This window comes from Amphiura filiformis, chromosome 10 (assembly GCF_039555335.1).
Source record: "Amphiura filiformis chromosome 10, Afil_fr2py, whole genome shotgun sequence".
In the NCBI taxonomy this organism is placed as follows: domain Eukaryota; kingdom Metazoa; phylum Echinodermata; class Ophiuroidea; order Amphilepidida; family Amphiuridae; genus Amphiura; species Amphiura filiformis.
The window spans coordinates 48,857,830-48,879,511 of NC_092637.1; the positions used below are offsets into that span (position 1 = coordinate 48,857,830).

Sequence of the window (21,682 nt, forward strand, 5' to 3'; positions counted from 1 at the left end):
TACTCACTGCATATTGATGGGTACCAATCATTTTGATACACCCTGTATTTGTCATAATTATCCGTTTTCATTACCCGTTTTCACATTAATATTCTGCTGCCTTTAACGAGACTCAATAACAAAATTGTAAATAATGTCAACCCCTTCGTACCTTTATTATGTTCATAATTGTTATTTCTGCTGAAAAAAAATGTTGGTATTTATACAGCGCCTTTCACATGTGAACATGTACCAAAGCGCTTTACATTTTAATATTCCGCCGTCGTTAGAATATGTCAGCTGCCATACAATGCCCAAGGCATGCTCATACCTTTGGGCGGCGCTCAATGGACAGTATTCATAACAGCTCCCGATTTCACACCTGGGTGGAGAGGAGTAATCGAGATAAAGTGCCTTACTCAAGGGCACAACACGATGGCGTCGCCGGGGCTCGAACCCGCAACCTTCCGATTATGAGTCCTAGCCCGTTCCGCTCGGCCACCGTGCTCCCTATATATACAAAATACCTTCAGTGGCATTTTTGGAGAATCTTCTGCTAGACCGATTTCATCCAAAACAACAACGGATACAAAGTGCTCAAGATCTCTCCCTTCTTGAAATCTGCTACACTGTCGAAATGTGTTGACAATGCCCTCTGGAGTGGAGAGTGGGCTACACTGGTATGATATCATATGAACCTAGGAAAAGATAACGTAATATTGTTAATGCAACACCCACAGATTTCAACTCTTGTCCTACCAAGCGTACGTTATGTTTAGCCTATATAATCAGGATGAAGAATATAGCAAAACGATACTTCGATTGTATAATGGTCTGCAGTTTGCTTCTACTGGCTCATATATCCTTAATTTCAACATTTTCAAAGTGACTGGTATGACACCAAACTTCTTTATACAGTGCGCAAAAGCATTAAGGTATCAGTTATGCCCCCCCCCTGTATATCCTAAGGTAACCAAAGACGAAAACGTCATAGTTGGAACCAGCAGCCAATAGCTGTATCTTTGAATTCGGATTGCGGACCTTATGCCTTAATACACAAGATGGGATCATCAGTTGATTAACACCTGCCTTGGGGAGTTTCGGCCCTCTTATGATCAAGGCTCCGAAGTGGAGGCCGGCAGTGAAAAAGACCACCTCCAGCTGGTGAGCTAGGAAGAACTAAAATAATGCTTCTAGCATCTGTTGTTAAATAAATAAAATGTAACAGGCACAGGCCAGTTAATCAATAGAAAAGATTAAGCACCAGTTAGCACCCTTACTAAATTTATATCAGCTTGACAAAGCAAGACGCTTTGCCAATATGAGGATACGCCCATTACACACCCTACTGATTTGCACAACGCGTTCACGAACAAGAGAGCTAGCGTCGTGCATTCATTGATTAGAATATAGAAGTTCAACTTTTGATTTCGTTTCTTCCTTATGTTTTAGATCACCGTTTCTTTAATTCTTAACCAATTTCAACAAACGAAGTCTAAAAATCAGAGCTAAAGAGTACATGTATTGGCTGCTTGTTTTAAATTTGACATATTTGTCTTTGTTTAGGATATACAGGGGTGAACATAACTGTTCCGTCAATTCTTTTGTTCACTGTAGTAGTATCACGTGGAGACAAAATGTTATTTATATTCTTTACACTTGCACGATTGTATAGTTTCTTTAATGGTATTTACAACTTGCCTGCTTCAGTGTTCTAAACAGTTCAGATCCTGAAGCCTCGCCTTGCATAGCTTTCGAAATGATAGTCTTTGCCAACGACTTTGAGCTACCTGGTTTGCCTACTAAGAACAACGGAATCCGGAGCTCAATGCAGACTAACATCATGAACACGTTTTCTTTGAGGGCGCTGTTTGGTGCGATGAATGGTTCCAACTCTACTTCGATAAGAAATACATCTTGGCACCTGTTAAAATGATGTCCCCAGCATAAGTCATCAATTTTTAAGTGAAAGACAGTTGAGTATCAATAAAATTAATCCGGAATTCCATGATTAGCAAGACGACGTGTTAATAGGGTACTTTATTTAGCCTAATTTGGGCTGTATTTTATGAAAAAATTTTACCCCTCAACATAACTTACTCTATTGATTTCCGAACAATGGTTCAATTCAAAAATTCTAGTTATGTTAGATACATAGTTCAACTTAGTGATTCTAGATGTTATAATTACAAAGTTTACCTCGATATCTCTTCCAAGATGCGATTTGGTCCACCTAGTAATCGACACGGAGCTACGAATTTCTGGGATACGGTTTTTCGATATTCCGATCGGCTTTCGTGTAGACTAGCATGGTAGCACACCCCAATGGCCAGTATGAGTGATCTCGTGACTTGATCCAGATTCTTAAAAACACAACGACAACAAGGCAAATAGAAAATAATAATTTCAACAAACAAAACCAAACAAAACTCTCCAAATAGGTATCTTATCTCAGAACACATACTTTAATAGCAAAAGAAATATGACGAAGTCCAAGCTTTATATAACTCTGAGATATCAAATTTTATTACATTCTGTTCCTTTTCTTTAATTGTGTGGTTTTTTTTAAATATCTTTAACTATTATCTTACCTCGGCATTTTGCTTATTGTGCTCTTCAAATTTCTTGTCCAATAGTGTGTTCAAGAATCGCTGCTTTTCAAACCATGTCAAAACCTCCAAGCTTCGTTCGACATCCCGAAGACTGACAAAACTGCATTCGGCCTGTATAATAATAACATTATATAGTAATAGGCATTGGAACTTATGTTTATCAAAAATAACAGACAATTACAAACAATTCAGAACATATTGTTAAAAAGGTTACGATGCTAAAATCAAAACATACAGCATTTAATAACAAATAAATTTCGGATTTATATAGCGCCATTTTCCAGATCTTGAAGGATTCAAAGTGCTGTAATGTCGCTGCCATGAGGAATCATCACAATCAGATCGCCAATCACTAGGCCAGTTGCTGCCGAACCTGGCGCAGACCTATCCGCACTTCGATTGTAACGTCCACCAATTATCTGTGCAGCTCCCCAAATTCCATTGGGTGAAAGAAGTTTTTGTTGATAACCAAACAACTAATCACCGATTTTTTTAAAGCAGGAGGAAACTAGGAGAAAACCTGCGAGAGCGTGCATGGAATCGGGTTAAACCACATGCGAATAGAGTCCTTGGGCGCCGGGCACGGCCGGAGCTTGAACCCGGGACCTCAGTGGTGCAAGGCCGACTCGCTCTCCCTTAATGACCTACCTTTTGACTTCTCATGAACATCTGAGACTCGGATAACACATCTGTTATGACATCTGCTTGCTCAGGAGATATCTTCAGCTTTTCATCATTCATCTAAACAAGAAAATTTAGCAAATCAAATGATTAGCTAAACATATTGCAAATGCCAGTTTAATTGCCTTGGTTTTAAATTGCCTGAAAGTGACCTCGCCTGAGGCAACTGGTTGGCAAATGTTTGACCATCTCAAAATTTAATATCTTAATATTCAGAAACACATCAAAGATACTTTTATGCTAAACTAAAAAGTAATGCTTACATATCTCTGTACAATCTGTCTGATGTATAATGCCTCCACCTCATCACTCAGCTGTCCGAAGTCCCAGACGAGAGGTCTAACACTTGGAGGGAGGGCGTGAACTCTGTATACCAATTCTCGTAATGGTATAGAACCTAAATATAAAAATGAAGAAAACAGTCATGCTCCTATATTTTCTATATCTTTCTTGTACCTTAACGATGTCTCCACCTACTATAAGATTAATCTACTGTAAAGATGTAGAAACGTTATGACCACCACTAGAGAGTTTATGGTTATTACATTGTATATCATGCCTGAGGTAGATTAAATTTAAGACAAGTGGTCTGATTATGTACTTGCAAAAATATGTGAAAAATTACCCAGTTTGTCCTTGACGTCTGTTTCTTTTACACGATAGCCAAGACCAGACAGCTTGAGTCTCTTAACGGTTTGCTCGTCATGTCTGAGAGTAAATGTGGAAATCATTTCAGAAAACAAGTGAACGTAAAATTACAAGATTAACAGAGTTGGTAAATATGATCCCAAAATATGTTATTTGTAAAGTCTGAATCAACAAAGCCCATATGCTTCCGAGCTCATCCTGGACAACATATAATAACATACGAATTGTAACAGTAAGTTGCTGCATGTTGTACCTGTAAGAATTCATTTAAAGCTCCCTTTTTTAAAGCGACTTTAATATGGTATGTTGATTTCTATACAGTGCCGAACACCATATCACATATAGGCTGTGTCAAAATGATTGGTACCCATCAGTTTCCAGTTATTATGGATATGACTGCCATACATAAATGCAACATAGGATCAGCAAAATGCGCAGATTAATGTCATATAACTGATATATCATGGTAATATCAGGAGGACTCTACATCGCATTTGGAAGACGTTTTGATACAGTCTGTAGTGTATACCCACATAATATATTAATATGCGGGATGACTTTCTAATATCCTTTTCCAAGACAACATTTGGATCTCAATCAGGCGCTAAGTTTATTATATACCTTCTATATGGATTGCATGCTGCTATTATCTTCAATGAACCTTCTGCCATATCCATGTGTCTGCCTTGAGCTCTCCGGTCACACATGATTTCTTTGATGAGCCCAATTGCTTCGGTTGTGTTAGCTTCATCGAAAAAGAGCACAGTGTCCATGTTGTATTTGCGTCTGTTTTCCTCAGCAATCTTTTCGGCCTGTTGGACTTTCCGTATAACGTGATCAACAGTGGTGCCACCATGAACCTGATGATATTAATATCAATTTATCACAAGCTTATTAAACTTGCAGAAGGGGAAGAATTCAAGACTCCATCTCTGATATAAGAAGACGTATCTCTGATAGAGAAAGCAACTTGGGACTATACCTGTAATTCTCTATTCTTTTAGACCTAGGGATAAGTGCGAAGCTTTGACAATTTATTCATGCTTTGACTATTCAAACTATCAGTTGACAATATCATCTAATTTTTTTATAGAACAATCTGTGTAGTGTTTATGATTTATTTCAAAAATACATATGCTGACCTTCATGAGTAACATATTCTGCGGTGTCTTCTCTTTTTCATCGCCTGAATGAAATTTGCCGAGCTTGAGTCGACAAAGGAAGCTGATTAGGCGGGTTTTACCACACCCAGTTTCACCCATCACCACAACAGGAATTCCACATCTGTACAATGAAAAATTTGTATGAAAAATTGGAATCTTTGGAACTTCAATCATGATTGCTTAATACATCTAAATGTGTTATTTTTTTGTGTATGTGTATGTGTATGTGTGTTTTTTTTTTTTTTTTTTTTTTAATAACACCAACGATGTAACAAAAGCAAGCAAAGTACTTCGCAGAACTCTTAATAATTATGTCTGGGATATTTCAAAAATATTCTTGCGCTAAAGCTGTCGTTACTCTAAACAAGTATTTGTTTTAATTATATTTTGTCTTTATTCATACAAATCATCTTTGTATAATTATATGACATACCAACATAATTTAGGGATTGCAATATATATAGAATTTAATGACGTTTACCTAAATTTCATGTTGATGGCTAGCAGTTTCTGCATGTTGTCAGACGTTAACTCATAAGTTCTGTCGGGATCGAAGTCGCCTTTCACTCCCAAAGCTATTCGAAGTTTCTGAAGTTTTTCCTCCCTGTCATATGAAAAAGCCAAAAGAGGCAAATAACTTATGGGTAAGTGATTACCTTGAATGGCACACATAAAATATTTAAATGTAAACATAAATAGTACAATTGTGTAAACTACATTATTGCCAGGGACAGCATGTGATTGAAAAAAAACCCCAGAACAACCTAGCATTCCAAAGATTTGGAGTATTGTTTTGGTTAGAGCAGTTGTACAGCATTGTTGTAAAAGAAATCTCATATTCCCTTAGTGCTATAAGTTAAACTTATACCTCTTCATGGCATTCAGGTCTCCGCAAGACAGGTCGACACCTTGATTTTCCAATCCACGTTTAAGTGCTGCTGAAATGAATCCTTCCTCGATGACATTTTCAGAAGATGTATCCAACAACTGTCCTCGTTCACCGATATTGACTCCAAGAAACGTAAAGGTTGTGTTGTCTTCATTAAAGAATATGTATGGATGCGAGCTGAGCAATAATAATAATAATATTAATAATGATAATAATAATAATAATAATAATAATAATAACAATGATAAGGCCGTGTAAAATTAATATTTTGGTTCTCGTCCCTCCTCCTCCTCAATTTCTGGGATTTGTCAGATTTTTTTTTTTTATAGATTTTTCAATTTTTTAGACTTTGGAATGATTTATGAAATCTTCATACATATAAATAAGTTTATTAGAGAACAAGCATCACTTCCAAGTCTTTTGTGGTACTCTAGGGGTTTATCCTCAGAATCTCACATTTGAAAAAAAAAAAAAAAGGGCCTCATCGTTTCCTCGAGCACTGTTGGAGAAGACCGAAAACTACTGACAATGCTAATTTTACATTGAAAAAAAAAAAAAAAAAAAAACCTCCCTCCCTCATCAATTCATGAAAATCCTCTGGACGAGAACCAAAACATTAATTTTATACGGCCTAAATGAATAAATAAATAAAACAAATATAATAATTATGATCAGGTTAGGAGCGGTGTTTTGCTTACGCGATTGCTTCCTTTGTTCGTAACATTATAAAAAATGGTTAATATTGATATACCAACCCATGCATGGATTTTAGGCTTTTTAGAACATTACATCATTCGTGTATCTCATTCTCACGACTATATGATTGGTCATTACCCAGCAAACACAAAAACGTTTTATAAACGTTTTAAATAAGTTATATTTTGGCTTTTGGTTTAGGTAAAAACGTTTTATTAACATTAAAATGTCGGGTTATATAAAGGTCATGATAACGTTTTAAAACGTTTTGTATGAAAACACACTACAACAATATTTTTAAATGTTTTCAAAAATGTTATTGTAAACTATTTTTTGCAAACATTTTTGCCAAATATTGTGTCAATACTTAAATAAATGTTCTTAAAATGTTTTTTTCAAAACCTTTTAATAACATTTAAATGTCAGGTTATATAAAGGTCATGAAAACGTTTTTAAAACGTTATTGAAAATATTTTGGGCAAACATTTTTCGCAAAATATTTTTTCAACCCCAAAATAACATTCTGTTTAGAATGTTTTGTATCAAGTTTTCAATGTTTTTGTTGTTTTCAATGTTTTAGAATGTTTTTGGAATAATATTAAAACGCTTTTATACCCTTTATATAACCCGACATTTAAACGTTTTCTGAAAAACATTTTTGTTTGCTGAGCAGTAGATTATCAAAAAATGTTTTTTAAGGTTATGAATACTCTTAATATACCCTTTATATAACCCGACATTTAAACGTTTTCTGACAACCTTTTATAACCTTTTGCGAATGATGTCGAAAACGTTTTGTGTTTGCTGGGTATTGATGGGTAATACACTACACAATTCCCCTACTATTCCGCAATAACAAACAAACATGGATCTGCCGGAAATTGCAAGTATCGAACACATACCGTGATTCCCACTTTCGTTTCATCACAAGAAGATGTTGCCTGTTTCTCTCCAGAACTCCATCCCCACCTTCTTCGTCGCCTTCATCTGCTTTTGCAAAAACCTCTTCTTCACTTAACTCCAAGGATGGAGTGGCAAAATCCTAGATGGTTAATGAAAGGTTTAATCTTATTATACTCTTGTAGGGGCAATGTTATAAAAAAAAACCCGCAATATATTCTTTAAAAGCTAATATTCTAAACAAAAGTAAGATCTTAACTAGCAAAGACAGATACAGTCTGCCAAGAACATACGAATGGAAAACAAAATAAGAATCTAAATGAAAAATTATCATATGCTCTCACTCGTGACATCTGGACAAGGAAGCGCACAACAAATCCTTTAAATCCATTCAATCCGGAGCCTTTCTGATGAGTCGGTTGGCAATAAACGGACTTCTGACAGTCCGTCAGCTGCACACTAAGGAATCTCGCGAAGTGTTTGAGTTCTGTCCACGAAGGATCGTCTACACCACAGTATCTATGATAAATATAACATTCAACAGATGAACATGACCATGTTTTTACATGAATTTATATTAAAACCTAATAAAAGTCAAGAAGAAAAAAACCTTACTTCAATAGGGTGGTAACAAACAAGTAAAGAGTGTCTGGTGACATATCTGCATCAGAAGATCCCGTGTACGTGTAGCTGTCCAAGTCCTCTCCTGCATCAAGCCTTCTCAGATACTGATACGCAAGCTGAAAGTTTGTCTCGCTGAATTCGTTACAGTCGACCATTGGATCCAATGGATGCCAATCTAGATATAAGTAATTAAAAGTAGTAAGAATTTTTTTAAAAATAAAACGGATTAAATAGTATCAATAGAAGCAAATTCAACCTATCTTTAGAAACAAAAAAATAAAAAACATGTCTGTTCTACACAGTTTAGGTTTATTAAAGGGGCATTTCGTGATCCACAGCCTCATCCCCCACTTTTCCCAAAAAAAAGTTGAGATTTTTACACCACTGGATACCTCTGGCTACATAATGTTTATGTACCAAATATTTCTTGCAGATTAATTCGTTTAGCAAAAATATCGCCAAATTTGAATTTCGTTCTGGTGCACCAGAACGAAATTACAACACATTGTCTATGGAACAGTGTAATACAGTGTAATACACATAATCATGCATAACTCGCAAACGCAAAATCGGAATCAACTGAAATTTTGGAAATAAGCTTTTTTCGTGGATATCTACTGACAAATGTCATAAAAAGAGGATGCTAGGATCATGAAATCCTCCTTTAAGCTATAATATAAAGTAGTTAAGCTTACCGCTGGTTTTGTCAGCCACTTTCTTAAACTCTGTTTTTACACTCAAGGGAGGGTTGCATGTCACATTTGGTAGCAGCGTATGCAATGTTTGATTGCCAGAGTCCTAGTTACAAAATAGATAAACGTACATTATATTTATGCAAGTGATTTAAAATCGTAAAACAATGTGGATGTTGGAATAAGTAACAGGAATGACTTAACAAAACTATAAGCAAATGTGCTCAATCCAAATAAATTAGATTTTGTTTTTCACTGAACCATTCCGTATGGTAATAAGTGAATTGTGGAAAAAAAGATTTATTACAAACACTAAACGCTCTAAAATCAAACAGTTTACAAGGTATGGTGAAATTTTAATCACCACCAAATTGAATAAAATTATAAAAGACTTTTAGTTGCCCGCTTGTCCTTCTCCAAAAAGTATATTTACCAAACAACGTTATACCACACACACACACCACGTCGACACACTTCAACACCCCCGAAGTGGAAATTGAGATTGGATTCAGCACTTCCTTTCTCTTGACCCAAAGGCTGACAGAAAACTTGTTCACTTGATTGTTGGGAGTGGCCTTCGTTTCCTTGTTCTTTGTCTTCAAATATATATCTCACTTCACTTTCCATATAGTCCAGCATGCTTATATAGGGTTTTTAGCCTGGCTTGAGCATTTTGTTTGAGCCTGGTCCCACCAGGACCCAAGCGTGTCTCCTTTTGCCATACGGAGCGATCGTTTAAACAAACAAACAAACAAACAAACCCCAGAAACCTACCCCGCACATTCCATCTAAGTACCCATCTTGCAATATTATTGCGATTAATGTACTTACATTTGGTGACGCATCAAACTGCGTTATTTCAACAATGTACAAATCTTGAGGATTGCGTCGCCAGATGTGTCCTTTCCTATCACAAAGTCCACCAGCAACGAGCAGCATGAAAAGGAAGTGGTCTAGTCCATAACATACCTAAAGATACAAAATCTAGTTACTATTTTGAAATAATATTGTGCGAGTTGGAAGCATCCTGAAGCAATGGGCTATTCCATTTAAAATCCACACTACCCCTGTGGAAGATTTTGGAAATATCTTCCACAGGGGGGAGTATGAATTTCAAATGGAATGAACACATTAGCAGCTCCATTTGAAACTCACTCTCCCTCCGTGGAAGATTAAGGTTGAATCTTTCTCAGAGGGTGTATGAAATTCAAATGGAGCTGCCTACTGCGCTCATTCTATTTGAAATTCATACTCCCCCTGTGGCAGATATTTCCGAAATCTTCCACAGGGGTAGTGTGGATTTTAAATGGAATAGCCCAATTGATAATGTTGTCACAGAACAACACAATACAGTGGAGCGATCTGATCTGGAGGCCTGCCTGAGTCTTCATCATGTCGGGAAAATACTTCCAAAAATTGCTGATACATGTAATGCCCGGGGGGGGGGGGGCAATCAACTTTGGAAGTGACGGTATGTGCCTGTCAAAAGGCCCCCTCTTTTGAAGTCGCCTCTACCCGATGACCCCTTTTTTTAAAGTCATACCCGACCCCCCCCCCCTTTTTTTTTAGTTGCTGCTACCCAATGACCCCCTTTTTTTGGTTGCGGTTACCCAATGACCCCCCTTTTTTCTAGATTTTCTAGAATAGCATCATCAAAATGCAACAAAATAATGCCGAAACTTTCAAATTTTGCTCCATTTTTTCAAAATTATGCCGAAACTTTCAAAATTTTGCTCCATTTTTTCAAAATTTTCTACCCGATGACCCTTTTTTGAAATCTTATACTCAATGACCCCCTTTTTCAAAATATTATACCCAATGACCCCTTTTTATTTTGTTTGTACCCAATGACCCCTTTTTAAAATAATGCTTTGTTACCGAAAGGCCCCTACGTCGCGACGCCGGTAGGCACATACCCGTCACTTCTAAAGTTGAGTGCCCCCCGGATGTAATGAAGCTATCTATTAATATCGTGTAACGTGTTACATGCAAAATGACACAACGACGAAGTTCTTCAATACTTTGGGATGTAGCGTCAACTTGACATCATGGTACATGACTCTAACGTATCAGCTGACCACTTTCTATACGTCATGCTGGATAAAGTCTCCTCGTACAAATGGTATGAGACATGATAATTCGAGTTAAATCCATATTCCTTTATTTCCAACAGTCATGTTTCATGTATCCCACTTTTATACTGGAATGTAATTTGTAGCAAGACTTACCATTGGAGCAACGTCAATGTGAAATAGTCGCGTTGGTGTACCGCATGGAGGCCTCTGATGTGGAAGCAACATAGCTACTACGTCGTCTTCATTTACATATGCTCCGTGAAGAGGAACGGTAATGCAGAGCGGTTCCAAAATTTCCTGCCTCCCTTCTAGTTTTCTTCGCAGGGCTTCTGTACGTCGTCGAACTTGAAGAGATTTACCAACCCCAGATCTTCGTGAGAAAACAACCTCCACCGAGGCACTTTGTCAAGGTAGTAGAAAAAGATTAAGAATAATTTACTAAAAAATGCCATTATGAAGACAAATCATAGAAAAAAAACCAATAACAACTTAGCCCTTAACAACAACAACAACATCAACAACAATTGCTGCTTCCGATTTGACTGATTTAAACAATTTGTTTTAAAAGTTTCTTTGAACTTTTCAAGATTAAAATAATAATCAAAACATGGGCATGTATCATTTTATGTATTATGTATATTTTGCGTGGGTGTACTTTTAGGATTCATCAAAATAATTATTATTGTATACATTTAATTGCCTTAAAATTTTACAATGATGAGTCATCTCTTCAAAGACAATATTGGTTTTAAACAAATTTATTATTTACTACATTTGCCGAAACCTCTATTACTAGTTCTTTAAGTAAACTGTTTCATTCCTACCTATGTGGCGAAATATCTCTTGCTGCCTCTCCTTTGTACGTTTTTCGGACTTCATCTTGCAACTGGTCATACAGGTATTGTCGTATTTTATCTGACTCATTTTCCGGACAGTCCCTTCGATATGTGTTTAGGGTGTTGACGAAATGTGAAGACTCGTCCTGTTCACTACTGCACAAGACAACAATCCGGTATCCTAAAACCAAAACAAAATTTAACTGTAGCTACCTCTACTTGTGAATATAATTATAAACCGTATCCCAAACCTGTTAAAAAGCTCAGAAGTGGTTTAGAGCCCTATTGCGAAATACGGACTGATAGCAGAAGAAGTAAAAGAAGTAAATAAGAAGTAATTAAAATGTCAGATTGCATAGGATTATCATGAGAAAACACGTAAATATTTATAGCGTCTTACCATGTTTTTGTCTCATCAGTTGGTGTAACTGTTTCTCTGCTTCCACGCTGACTTGGTAGTCGAGAAGATCAGCCCGTACTAGACAAAATACTCTGCCACGTTTATCACTTAGGGCTCGTCGCCAGAAAATATCCACCTAGAACAGTTACATTAAATGTTATCGACCTGGATTTATCCAACTTACCAGTTGCTGAACATTAGAAAAGATATTTTAAATCGTAAGATGACTTTATATGATTCATATTATTAGCACTTGTTTTTCCATATATGATAGATATATATATGCTATGTGCTTCCCCGATTTGATGCCTTGTAATTTACCTAAAATAACAATAATTATAAAATACCAAACCATGGGCAGTCTTTGGATGTACTACGTTTTGCATCTAACAAACCTGTTCGTATGTTGTTTCTCTGGAACACATCAAAATCTCCTCATAATGTGGTAGTTGTCCGGATTGGTAGATTGACAACAGCGTTGGTATAACATGATCTAAATTGTAGAGGAAAACAAATTGGGTTACCTAAAAATAATTATAGCAATTGAAGTGAGATTATTATACCGTAATATTATGTAGTAAATATTCTATACATCATAGTTATGAAAAATCGTCGTTTTTAAGCACAGCATTAAATGTATATTTACAGTTTGACTTTAGATGCCACCAGAGCTATTCACAAATGAGACCGAACAGCACAAATGAGCCGTAAATGTCCTAAATTGTATTCTGAGTTACAGTGTACAATGTGCATGAAGGTCGTATTCATCGGTACCTCAAGTTGGCGCGACATTTCATTTTGATAGTCAAACACCTATTAAACCAATCAATAATCCTATTGTTGAAGAAGATAATAAGCTTCTACCTTAGATGTCTATAGAATTCTTAATAGCTCTAGTCTTTGTTTGCTTTGGCTAAATCCTGTTCAAGTGGTGGGTTACAAAGCATTGCATTTTGTCTAGGTATGTATAACCAACAATTAACAATGAGAGGACATTCTTGAACGTCGTTGACTTGGGGATGATTTGAAATGACCGCAAATTATGACTGTTTGATATTTATTACCAGCAATGTGGAAAAAGAGACACGTGTAGAAACGAAAAAGCTACCATTTTGTTGAAGGAGCAAAGTTCAACAAACCATAACCCCGCTTCTGGATATCGGTTAAAGTCAAATGATATACCATTTTAAAGCTTATGATATATAATTTCTAAACACGAAATAAAACAAAATTGATCGGGGAGGAATTTACGGCTCATTCGTCGTGTACGGTCACAAACAAGAAGATAATCATTTCAACAACATATTGTCCATAACAATTAGATGTTAATAAACACGACTAAGTTTACCAGGTGATCGGACGATCAAGTTGGGTTCCCCTTCTTTCAGGTAGTTGGGGAGTGCTCTCCCAATGTTGTCTGTAAAGAAAATAGCAAAATGAAGTTTTCCCAAACATATCAAAAATAATGAATACAAATATTATGTATTAACATATTACAAGTCGTTTATTTAAAAACGTGATCGCTGGATTGCAACATAATCATAGACGTTTTATTTTAACACATTTTTTTCATTGAGTTATACAATGAAAACTTAATCAAGAAATATGGAATCCTTATAAAGTTCTCAGTTCTTTGGACAAATCCAACATTTCTACTCACTTAGACAGTTTCATCACCGAGGTCGGGTGACATCTTCAGTATTGAAATGATCCGTCGGTTTTCCCACGAGACTTCTCATCACTAAGGTACATAGTTCTTAACAGCGGAACATATTATGTGATTTAGAGAATATACCCCTTCGTCGCTATTTAGCGTCTGCTGCCCCTCGTTCTGATCCATGATGCCTCACGTATCATGATGCCTCACGTAGTTTTGTGTTATGACAAAACTTTCAGAGTGAGTAGAAATTTTGGATTTGTCTACAAAATTGAGAACTTTAATTCATTTCACAATCCTGATGAATCTGTTTTAAAACCTCTTACCATCTATTCGACACAAAAATAACAGCGTTTTTAATATAAAACAGCCTGCAATGACATACTTATTTACATTTGGTATATAAAGTCGGCACAGGAATTTGAATCCATTCCACCCACCCCTCCCTAATAATAGCACCTGTATAATATCACAGCCCCTAGATGGATGAAGGTAAGTCAGAAGACATTTTATAGCTTACCTGTATCAGCTATTTGTTGAAGTATTTTGCCGACATGCTGCAGGCTCAGGCAGTCCTCCAGGTCGGATCGCTCCATTGTATTGATGTAATCGTCCCATATTTGACTGAGCTGTCCCTGAAGTGAACTATAAGACAATGAATTAAATAATCAAACCCATCCATCGTGTTTTTCTGTTAGCCAGGGTCCTGGGTAATTAGTATCTGCTTGTTTGTCATTAATCTGGTCGTAATGACCAAATTTGAGACTTGACCCCTGTTTTGACCGTAGATTAATGGCAAATAAGCAGATTATGACAGCACGGGGTTCTGGGTAACTAAAACACGTACAGGGAGAAGGGGTCTATCATTGTCTATGGTGGCCCACAGTCTAACATGATATACGCCACATATTTAGATTTTGAAACTGCTGGCATCTAATTTAGATAATTACCCGTTACCACTCATAGATAATTAAAACTAACTAGTTAATGTAACACTCCACGGACTACGTGACCAAACCGGAAAATTAAAGAAAAATTATGTGACTAATCAAAAATGCTCGAAAAATAATAGCCGAGTGTAATAGCGTTCTGTATGTAAAATCGTTGAAAAATGTTCCTAACCATGCTAACATTTAGAATTGCTACCTTGCATCGTCGGTGACAGCCGTCACTAATGTTCCCATGGCGGATTGGCGAGATTGCTCTCGGTGCTGAACTTCTTTTGTGACTTTCTCTCCATTTTGTTTGATCCACTTCTTGTATTCCCGAAGTTGTTTTCCTTTGCCCATTCCTTCGAAAGAAGCGCTAATGAGCGCATCATTGTATCCTTGTTGTTTCAACTTGGTGCGTATTTTCTTTTGCCCTGCGTCCTCTGTCTCCTTAGCCTCTACCGGTTTTTCGACTTCGGTAGATGAAGATGGCTGTGATTCTCTCTGTCCTCTTGGTCCTAGGATTGATTCTGCTGCTTTCATCACCTCCTGTAATGTGCAGTCAGATTTGACGCAACAAAGAAGTGCAAGTGTTTGGGCATCAAGAGAAGGCTCTTCATTCCTTCTAAATACAGCGAGAGACTGGCGGAGGTGAACAATTTGCTGTGTGTTGAAAAAGTTGAGGTGGTACGACGACGTGCGCTCTTTATCCATTTGACACATCCACTCTTGGTAGCACTTCTTCAAGAAATCTCTAATGCCCTCCATCTCTCTCCTTAGAGGGAGTGTACCGGCTAAAAGCTTTGTATTTCCGACGCCAAAATCAACATGTACAGATACCTTTCCGGCAAGACGTTGACAGTACAAGGTCAACTTCCATTCAGAAAACAGAAGACATCCAGTCTTGCAAAGGTTTTCATAAGCATCTGCAAGTTGTTGGGCAATGGTAAAAACCTGTTTACATAAAACACAATAAAATGGTAGAACAGTCAAATTAAAAATGCTGCGACGGATGAAAGAATGGCTAATACGCAAATTACGCTTATGTTATTTTGTTTGATAGTTCAAGAAATTTAATACGTCAGACAGAAAGGATGAAAGGTCCGGTTATATTATATTGCATTACATTACATTACATTACATTACATTACATTACATTACATTATGTGTTTAAAAAACATACACACAATACCAACCTCTATGAAATATTCAATCTTTGCATGGCTTCCTTGTTTCTGCTTCTTGCCGACAACAAGATTGAGTTTCCCCTGAAGATCCTGTAGTTCTTCTACTGTGTATATCTTTTCTTCAGTTGTCATTGCCATTCCATCGCCCCTGGATCCTTTCACGATCAGTAACATCTTTTCTCCCCGAAGGTCGCGTCTCGTCTGTTAAATACAACAATATGTGTTGTTATATTGCATTGAACTTGTGTCATTATTATTGTCGCTCACATTGTAACTTTTTAAGATTTTTAATTTTTCCTGTCACTTGGCTTTTACTTACTGTTTCAGTGGCTTTTTCTTGCAGCTTTCCAATTATGTAAGTTCCTCTGGCGTTGATGGCATCTAGAAGACTAACTGAGGATACTTCACCTCCATGTTGCTGAACTTTAACTCCTCTCAACCAATGGATGTACTTCTTGGCATCACGCTGTGCATACAACACAATTAAAAATAGATGAGCACGACTCTTTTTTCCGCTACAAACATGCACCCACAAAACACCACAGCACCCACCCTCCACAAACACAGTACACACACCCCAGCACAGAACACCACCATACACACACGTTTTCCGTATTATCAATATACTCTACGCTGTAATTAATCTATCATATTTGAATTTCAACTTTCACATTTTTGTTTCATTATTAAAAGGCGACATGTTTAAAATAGTATAATATGCATTACCATTTTCAGCGGTAGATCTGGGTCGTTTTCCAACGCTCCCCATACTTTCTTGCACGCGTCCAAAAGTTCCTGACAGCCTGATTCCTTCTTCAGATCAAATATGATTGGGGCGTATCCCATTGCTGCTCCGTGGAAACACCAAACACGGTCAATCTCTAAGTCGGTCTCTCCGGCTGATATAAGAGCTAGGTCCACGAAGTTTTTCAGTTGAATTACATCTGCCAATAAAGAAATAAATTTCAAATGAAATTGAAATTCGGTCGATTACACTGGCGAGATCCTATGCATATGTGTGGTTTTCTCATATTGACGAAACCGATACTGTGTTATACGGACTATAGACCCTATCGCATAAACTCAACCAGAACTGTATAGCAATTGAAATGGCAGTGGTGTACCCCACTTTTTGTCAGTCAGACGTGTGAAATGCACCCAATCGGGGAGGAGGGAATTGGGGAATTAGCTATTACGTAGAGCGAAGCAGCCAAAATAATGTGAACAGTCGGGGGAATCAAGACCTGGCCCAAACCTTTAAAAACTTGTGGACGCCACTGTCTCTTGTTCGATTCCACGACCATTTATACATATAACATGTTTTATTGCATTATCATGCGAATAGAACCGGGTGCATTTATGGAGGGCAAATTGTTATTTAAATGACGGCGAGTCACGTACGTAGTATTCGATTTTACAAACGTAGAGTTTATAATAGTAATGACCAAATTTCTGCAGTGCTCGCTGTCTCTTTCTAGCGATTGCGTCAGGCACTTTACAGGTAACAATAATATTGTGGTTTATAGTCACTATCACGAATCATGTTTAAGTAATATAATATATCTTTATTACCAGTTACCTTGTATCTCATTGCGAATGAATTCGATGAATTTGAGAGCCTCAGCTGCTACTTCCAAACAACGCAATTGTTTTCCACTGACTCTTTGTATCGCTGCTGATGCCTTGATGACATTCTCATCAATAGAATGCAGAGGCTGTGATTTGGAACTTGGTAAAACCTGTCAAAGAATACATTGATTACATTTTTAATGTAATATACCCGTCCATTACAAGAGTAAAAACACTGTACAAAAAGGGTTGATTTACATTTTATACTCAATCAAGGGCGTCATTCATATTTTTACCTATAACGTGAGTGGTGTGTTTTATGAATATATCACTATACCTACACAATTTTGTTTTGTAAAAATTTACATATCTAAGATGGCTTTACAATATTAACAATAAGACTAACAAATAAGAAGAAATGTAGTTGTTTAATAAAGAAACGACGTATGTAAACAACTCTTACAGAAATATAATTAAGCTTCTATAAGGATGAAAGACAAAGAGTATACTATTTCGTGACTTTGGCGACTCTTTTACTCTCCTTTGTATTCATTGTGTTACGAGTACAATCACTTTACACTCTATCAGGGCATGCTTACCATTTCGGACAGAGTTTGAAGTGGCTGAAAATCACCCTGGAGGTCAAAGGAAGTTTGCATCGTCATCATATGCTTCGCAACTTCAGATTGACGCTGTACTGTTCGATAATCCATGATTTGTTTTGTTCGCTCCTCTACCCATTCTGCTTTTCCCTCGTCGAATATGATACACAGTTTGTTAAGATCTTCTTTTATCTGCTGTGAATCCTTCAGGTCTTCGAACAAACTGTCCACATCTTCAAGCGATATGTCAGCCTGGCACATGCTTTCCTTTATCTTGTTGAGTTCCTCCATCACTTCATTCCAGATTTCTCTTTCCACGTCGTCGATACTGAGATCACCTCTATCATCGGCTTTTACTGAATATCCCTGCTCTGCCCACAACTTCCTGAAGATGACGCTTCTGCTGGCGAGAGCAAGAGGGTGCAGCATTTTCTGAACCTCGACGGAGTGATTGAAGAAGGTAATTTCTATCTCTGAGAAACCATCTGCGCCTATATTTTGAAGTTCGTCGCATTTGATGGGATTGCAAACCTCGTTCAGCTTCATGTTCTCATCGTTCACCAATTCTAGTCGACGCTTTATGCTGCTGGTATCAATAACTGTAAAGAAATAATTATTTAGTGTTCATAAATTATGTTGAGTATCCATATTCTTTATCCCATATTCCGTGGATAAGGTATATAGTGACCCGTTACAGCGAAAGGTACCTTATGTAGGGTTGCACGTGTGTCTCACTTGGCTTGTTGCTGGTACTCAAAGACTTTAATCAAGCAAACATAACTAATTTCGTTAATAACTTACCAAGTTCATCCATTTCACAGAAGCGGCAAAGGATCTTATTCAGATCCACATGTTTTCTGAATGACTCGAGTTCTTTCTTCCGCATGTCTAGTAGGGTACCCATGTTTATCGAGTCTTCCGTTGCACCTGTCTTTAAACCAGACTGAAGTATGCTGTATAGCTCCACAAATTGCTGATAGATCCTTGGCTGCTCTGGCTGGGTGATGAGGTTGAACGTTTTGATAGCAATGGAACCAGATATGACGTCATCATACGTTTTCTGAAGAACATCTTTGGCTTCTTTGATGTAATTTCTTGCAGATTCTGTAAAATCTGTCTCGAGATCGTCTGCATACAATGATAAAAAAATAAACAAAAAATTCAATTTAAAAAAAAAAGTTTTTATTTTAAAATTCTAATTGATAATTTTTGACGGCAAGCAGGCCGCTCCAAATATCTGGAAAACACATTAAGTTTGGAGCTGTGTAAAGTTTGTTGGTATAGAGGTGAACATTGACTTGATTATATTTTAAGCCTACTTAATTAGGTTGCCCTTGTAAGTTTGCCTGGTCAACTGGATGGGTCTTTATATAAGCAGTGCCTACCGCAGTACCACATTCTTGTCTAGTAACATACAATGCATAAATGATATACCTGGAACTGTCAAGAAGTTAGCTGTCGATTGCCATGTCAGGAGAAATATCAGCAGTTCACCTTCTGTGGCAACGGCCGGCCAGCTGTCACATAAGACCGCCGACAAAAGTCTCCCGTTTTTCTCTTTCTCTGTTTCTGAGCTTTTTCTAAACCATGCGAACCACTGTGCCACAGATTCGTGGTCCTTCTGCAAAAAGATATACAGCAATTACGAGATAACCAACTGCCGACTCATCTTCATAATAGCTTCAGAGTATTAAGGGGTATTATTACACTCTGTGGTAATTTAGACTATTTTTGCATTTTTCTCAAAAATAATAATACATTGGTAACAAAAGTTATGTATATTATTGGGGCAAGGAATTCGAATACTACACTGAAATTTTAGTGACTCAAGTCTAGCGGTTCAGTATATATGATAGAAAATGAGGTACATCCTAAAGGTACCTTATTTCTTATCATAAATAACGAACCGCTTGTCTTGGGTCACTGGAATTCCAGTGTAGTAATTGAATTCCATGCCCCTATAATATACATAACTTTTGTTTCCACTATATTATTAGTTTTTGAGCAAAATGCAAAAATATACACAAATTTATCGAGGGGTGTAGTACCCCCTTAAGCCAAAGTCTTAATAGTACTCGTACTAAAATACTTGGTTTCATCTACTCATATTAAGGATGCAAAAACGGATACCGTGGAAATTCGTTTATAATCCTATGTACCTATTACCGAGTTGCTCGGACAAGAACGAACTTTTACGGTAGTTTGTTGAACTTTTTTCCTTTAATATGAAAGTATATTTAAAGGAAAACTGCCCTAAAAAATCGTTCTTGTCTAAGCAAATCGTTAAAAGGCATATACACTTAATAACAAATTTTTACTGAATGTTTGCAAGCTGAACGTGAGGTATAAACAAAATATAAGTCAAATTTAAGGAAAATAATAAGAAAATACGTGTTTCTTCTGATCATAGTTTCACAAATTCACGTTGTAATTTTATAGTAGGGTGTCAATTTGAGACTAGCATTATAAAACAGATGTTTGAAAATGGCGTTTATTGGTTACAATAGTATTAAAACAATAATTGAGCCACCAAATATTATAGTAATATTACAAAAGCATGGCTACGTTTAGCGATCATTTGTGTGCAATCGTTAAAAGTCTTCACACAATATCAATCTGTGACTAATCTGTGCAATCATAAGCATGATAAGTAAACAAAGCATGTACCTTATCGATGGACTGGAAAACCACATCACTGCATACTCTTCCGATCTCTGGATGGAACTCGGATGTCTCCCAGTGGAATACTTTCATCGCTACACTGGGCGACAGCTGAAAGACAAACAGATGATTCCAAATTAAATACAAATTCAATTGAAATCATCAAATTATTAATTTGTTCTTTAATTCTGCAGCAAATGGGATCGTGACCTACCTTTTTTAACCGTTCAGCAAGACCCTTGGACAAATGTTGCTGCCATTCGAGACCTACAAATTGATCTTCCATTGCCAGTAGATCTGACCATATCTAAAAGATAGAAAACAACATGCTATGTGAAATGCATATTACGGTACAAATTCGTCTGAAATAAACATCTAAAAAGTAATTGCCAAAACTGAAAATCTAGGAATCAAATTTAAAACTTGAAACAGGAAAAGCAAACACAGGTTAATTCTGCAAATTTTGATACCTCATTTGTCTTGATAGTGACTACTTGAATGAAAAAGATGCCTGTTCAAAGGTTGCCCTAAAAAGCTACTCAAGTCAGTGTACCAATACATTCTCTACATGGATGGCCCGTGAATGGCCAGTGACGATCAGGGACTCAAGCAACAAAGGCAGCATTCTGAATGGGTTTCAATGCAACATCTTTTCATTCAAAGGGTCACCATGGCAACAAATTTTGGGCTATTAACAAAAATGAGGCATCAAAAATTGCAAAACGAAACCGGGTTTCCTTTTGCTATTTCAGTTTTAAGATTTGATGCATAGATTTTGAGTTATTATTTCATAATAAAGCGGGGGGAGGGTAATTCCTTTTTGGTAGATGTTTATAAACTCAACCCAGAAAGTATCGAAACGATTATAGATGGTCAGATATA

General features: G+C 36.9%; 1 protein-coding gene across 1 annotated transcript in view; it reads right to left on the reverse strand.

Annotated features, from left to right (window-relative positions):
* LOC140162981 (E3 ubiquitin-protein ligase rnf213-alpha-like) overlaps positions 1-21,682 on the reverse strand; it is a 64,631-nt gene that overhangs the window by 31,143 nt on the left and 11,806 nt on the right. Inside the window, exons 11-42 of the mRNA XM_072186307.1 lie at positions 21,015-21,107; positions 20,807-20,911; positions 19,574-19,760; positions 18,941-19,267; positions 18,137-18,738; positions 17,548-17,707; positions 16,695-16,912; positions 16,288-16,434; positions 15,978-16,169; positions 14,999-15,735; positions 14,373-14,497; positions 13,544-13,612; positions 12,591-12,688; positions 12,196-12,331; positions 11,784-11,976; positions 11,113-11,359; positions 9,716-9,853; positions 8,888-8,990; positions 8,184-8,367; positions 7,913-8,087; positions 7,571-7,710; positions 5,952-6,149; positions 5,565-5,687; positions 5,063-5,204; positions 4,542-4,780; positions 3,898-3,980; positions 3,536-3,669; positions 3,240-3,332; positions 2,571-2,702; positions 2,179-2,342; positions 1,681-1,903; positions 507-677 (exon numbers count right to left, since the gene is read on the reverse strand). Of these exons, the coding sequence (XP_072042408.1) occupies positions 507-677; positions 1,681-1,903; positions 2,179-2,342; positions 2,571-2,702; positions 3,240-3,332; positions 3,536-3,669; positions 3,898-3,980; positions 4,542-4,780; positions 5,063-5,204; positions 5,565-5,687; positions 5,952-6,149; positions 7,571-7,710; positions 7,913-8,087; positions 8,184-8,367; positions 8,888-8,990; positions 9,716-9,853; positions 11,113-11,359; positions 11,784-11,976; positions 12,196-12,331; positions 12,591-12,688; positions 13,544-13,612; positions 14,373-14,497; positions 14,999-15,735; positions 15,978-16,169; positions 16,288-16,434; positions 16,695-16,912; positions 17,548-17,707; positions 18,137-18,738; positions 18,941-19,267; positions 19,574-19,760; positions 20,807-20,911; positions 21,015-21,107 (6,078 nt within the window). The remainder of the gene's footprint in view (positions 1-506; positions 678-1,680; positions 1,904-2,178; positions 2,343-2,570; positions 2,703-3,239; positions 3,333-3,535; positions 3,670-3,897; positions 3,981-4,541; positions 4,781-5,062; positions 5,205-5,564; positions 5,688-5,951; positions 6,150-7,570; positions 7,711-7,912; positions 8,088-8,183; positions 8,368-8,887; positions 8,991-9,715; positions 9,854-11,112; positions 11,360-11,783; positions 11,977-12,195; positions 12,332-12,590; positions 12,689-13,543; positions 13,613-14,372; positions 14,498-14,998; positions 15,736-15,977; positions 16,170-16,287; positions 16,435-16,694; positions 16,913-17,547; positions 17,708-18,136; positions 18,739-18,940; positions 19,268-19,573; positions 19,761-20,806; positions 20,912-21,014; positions 21,108-21,682) is intronic.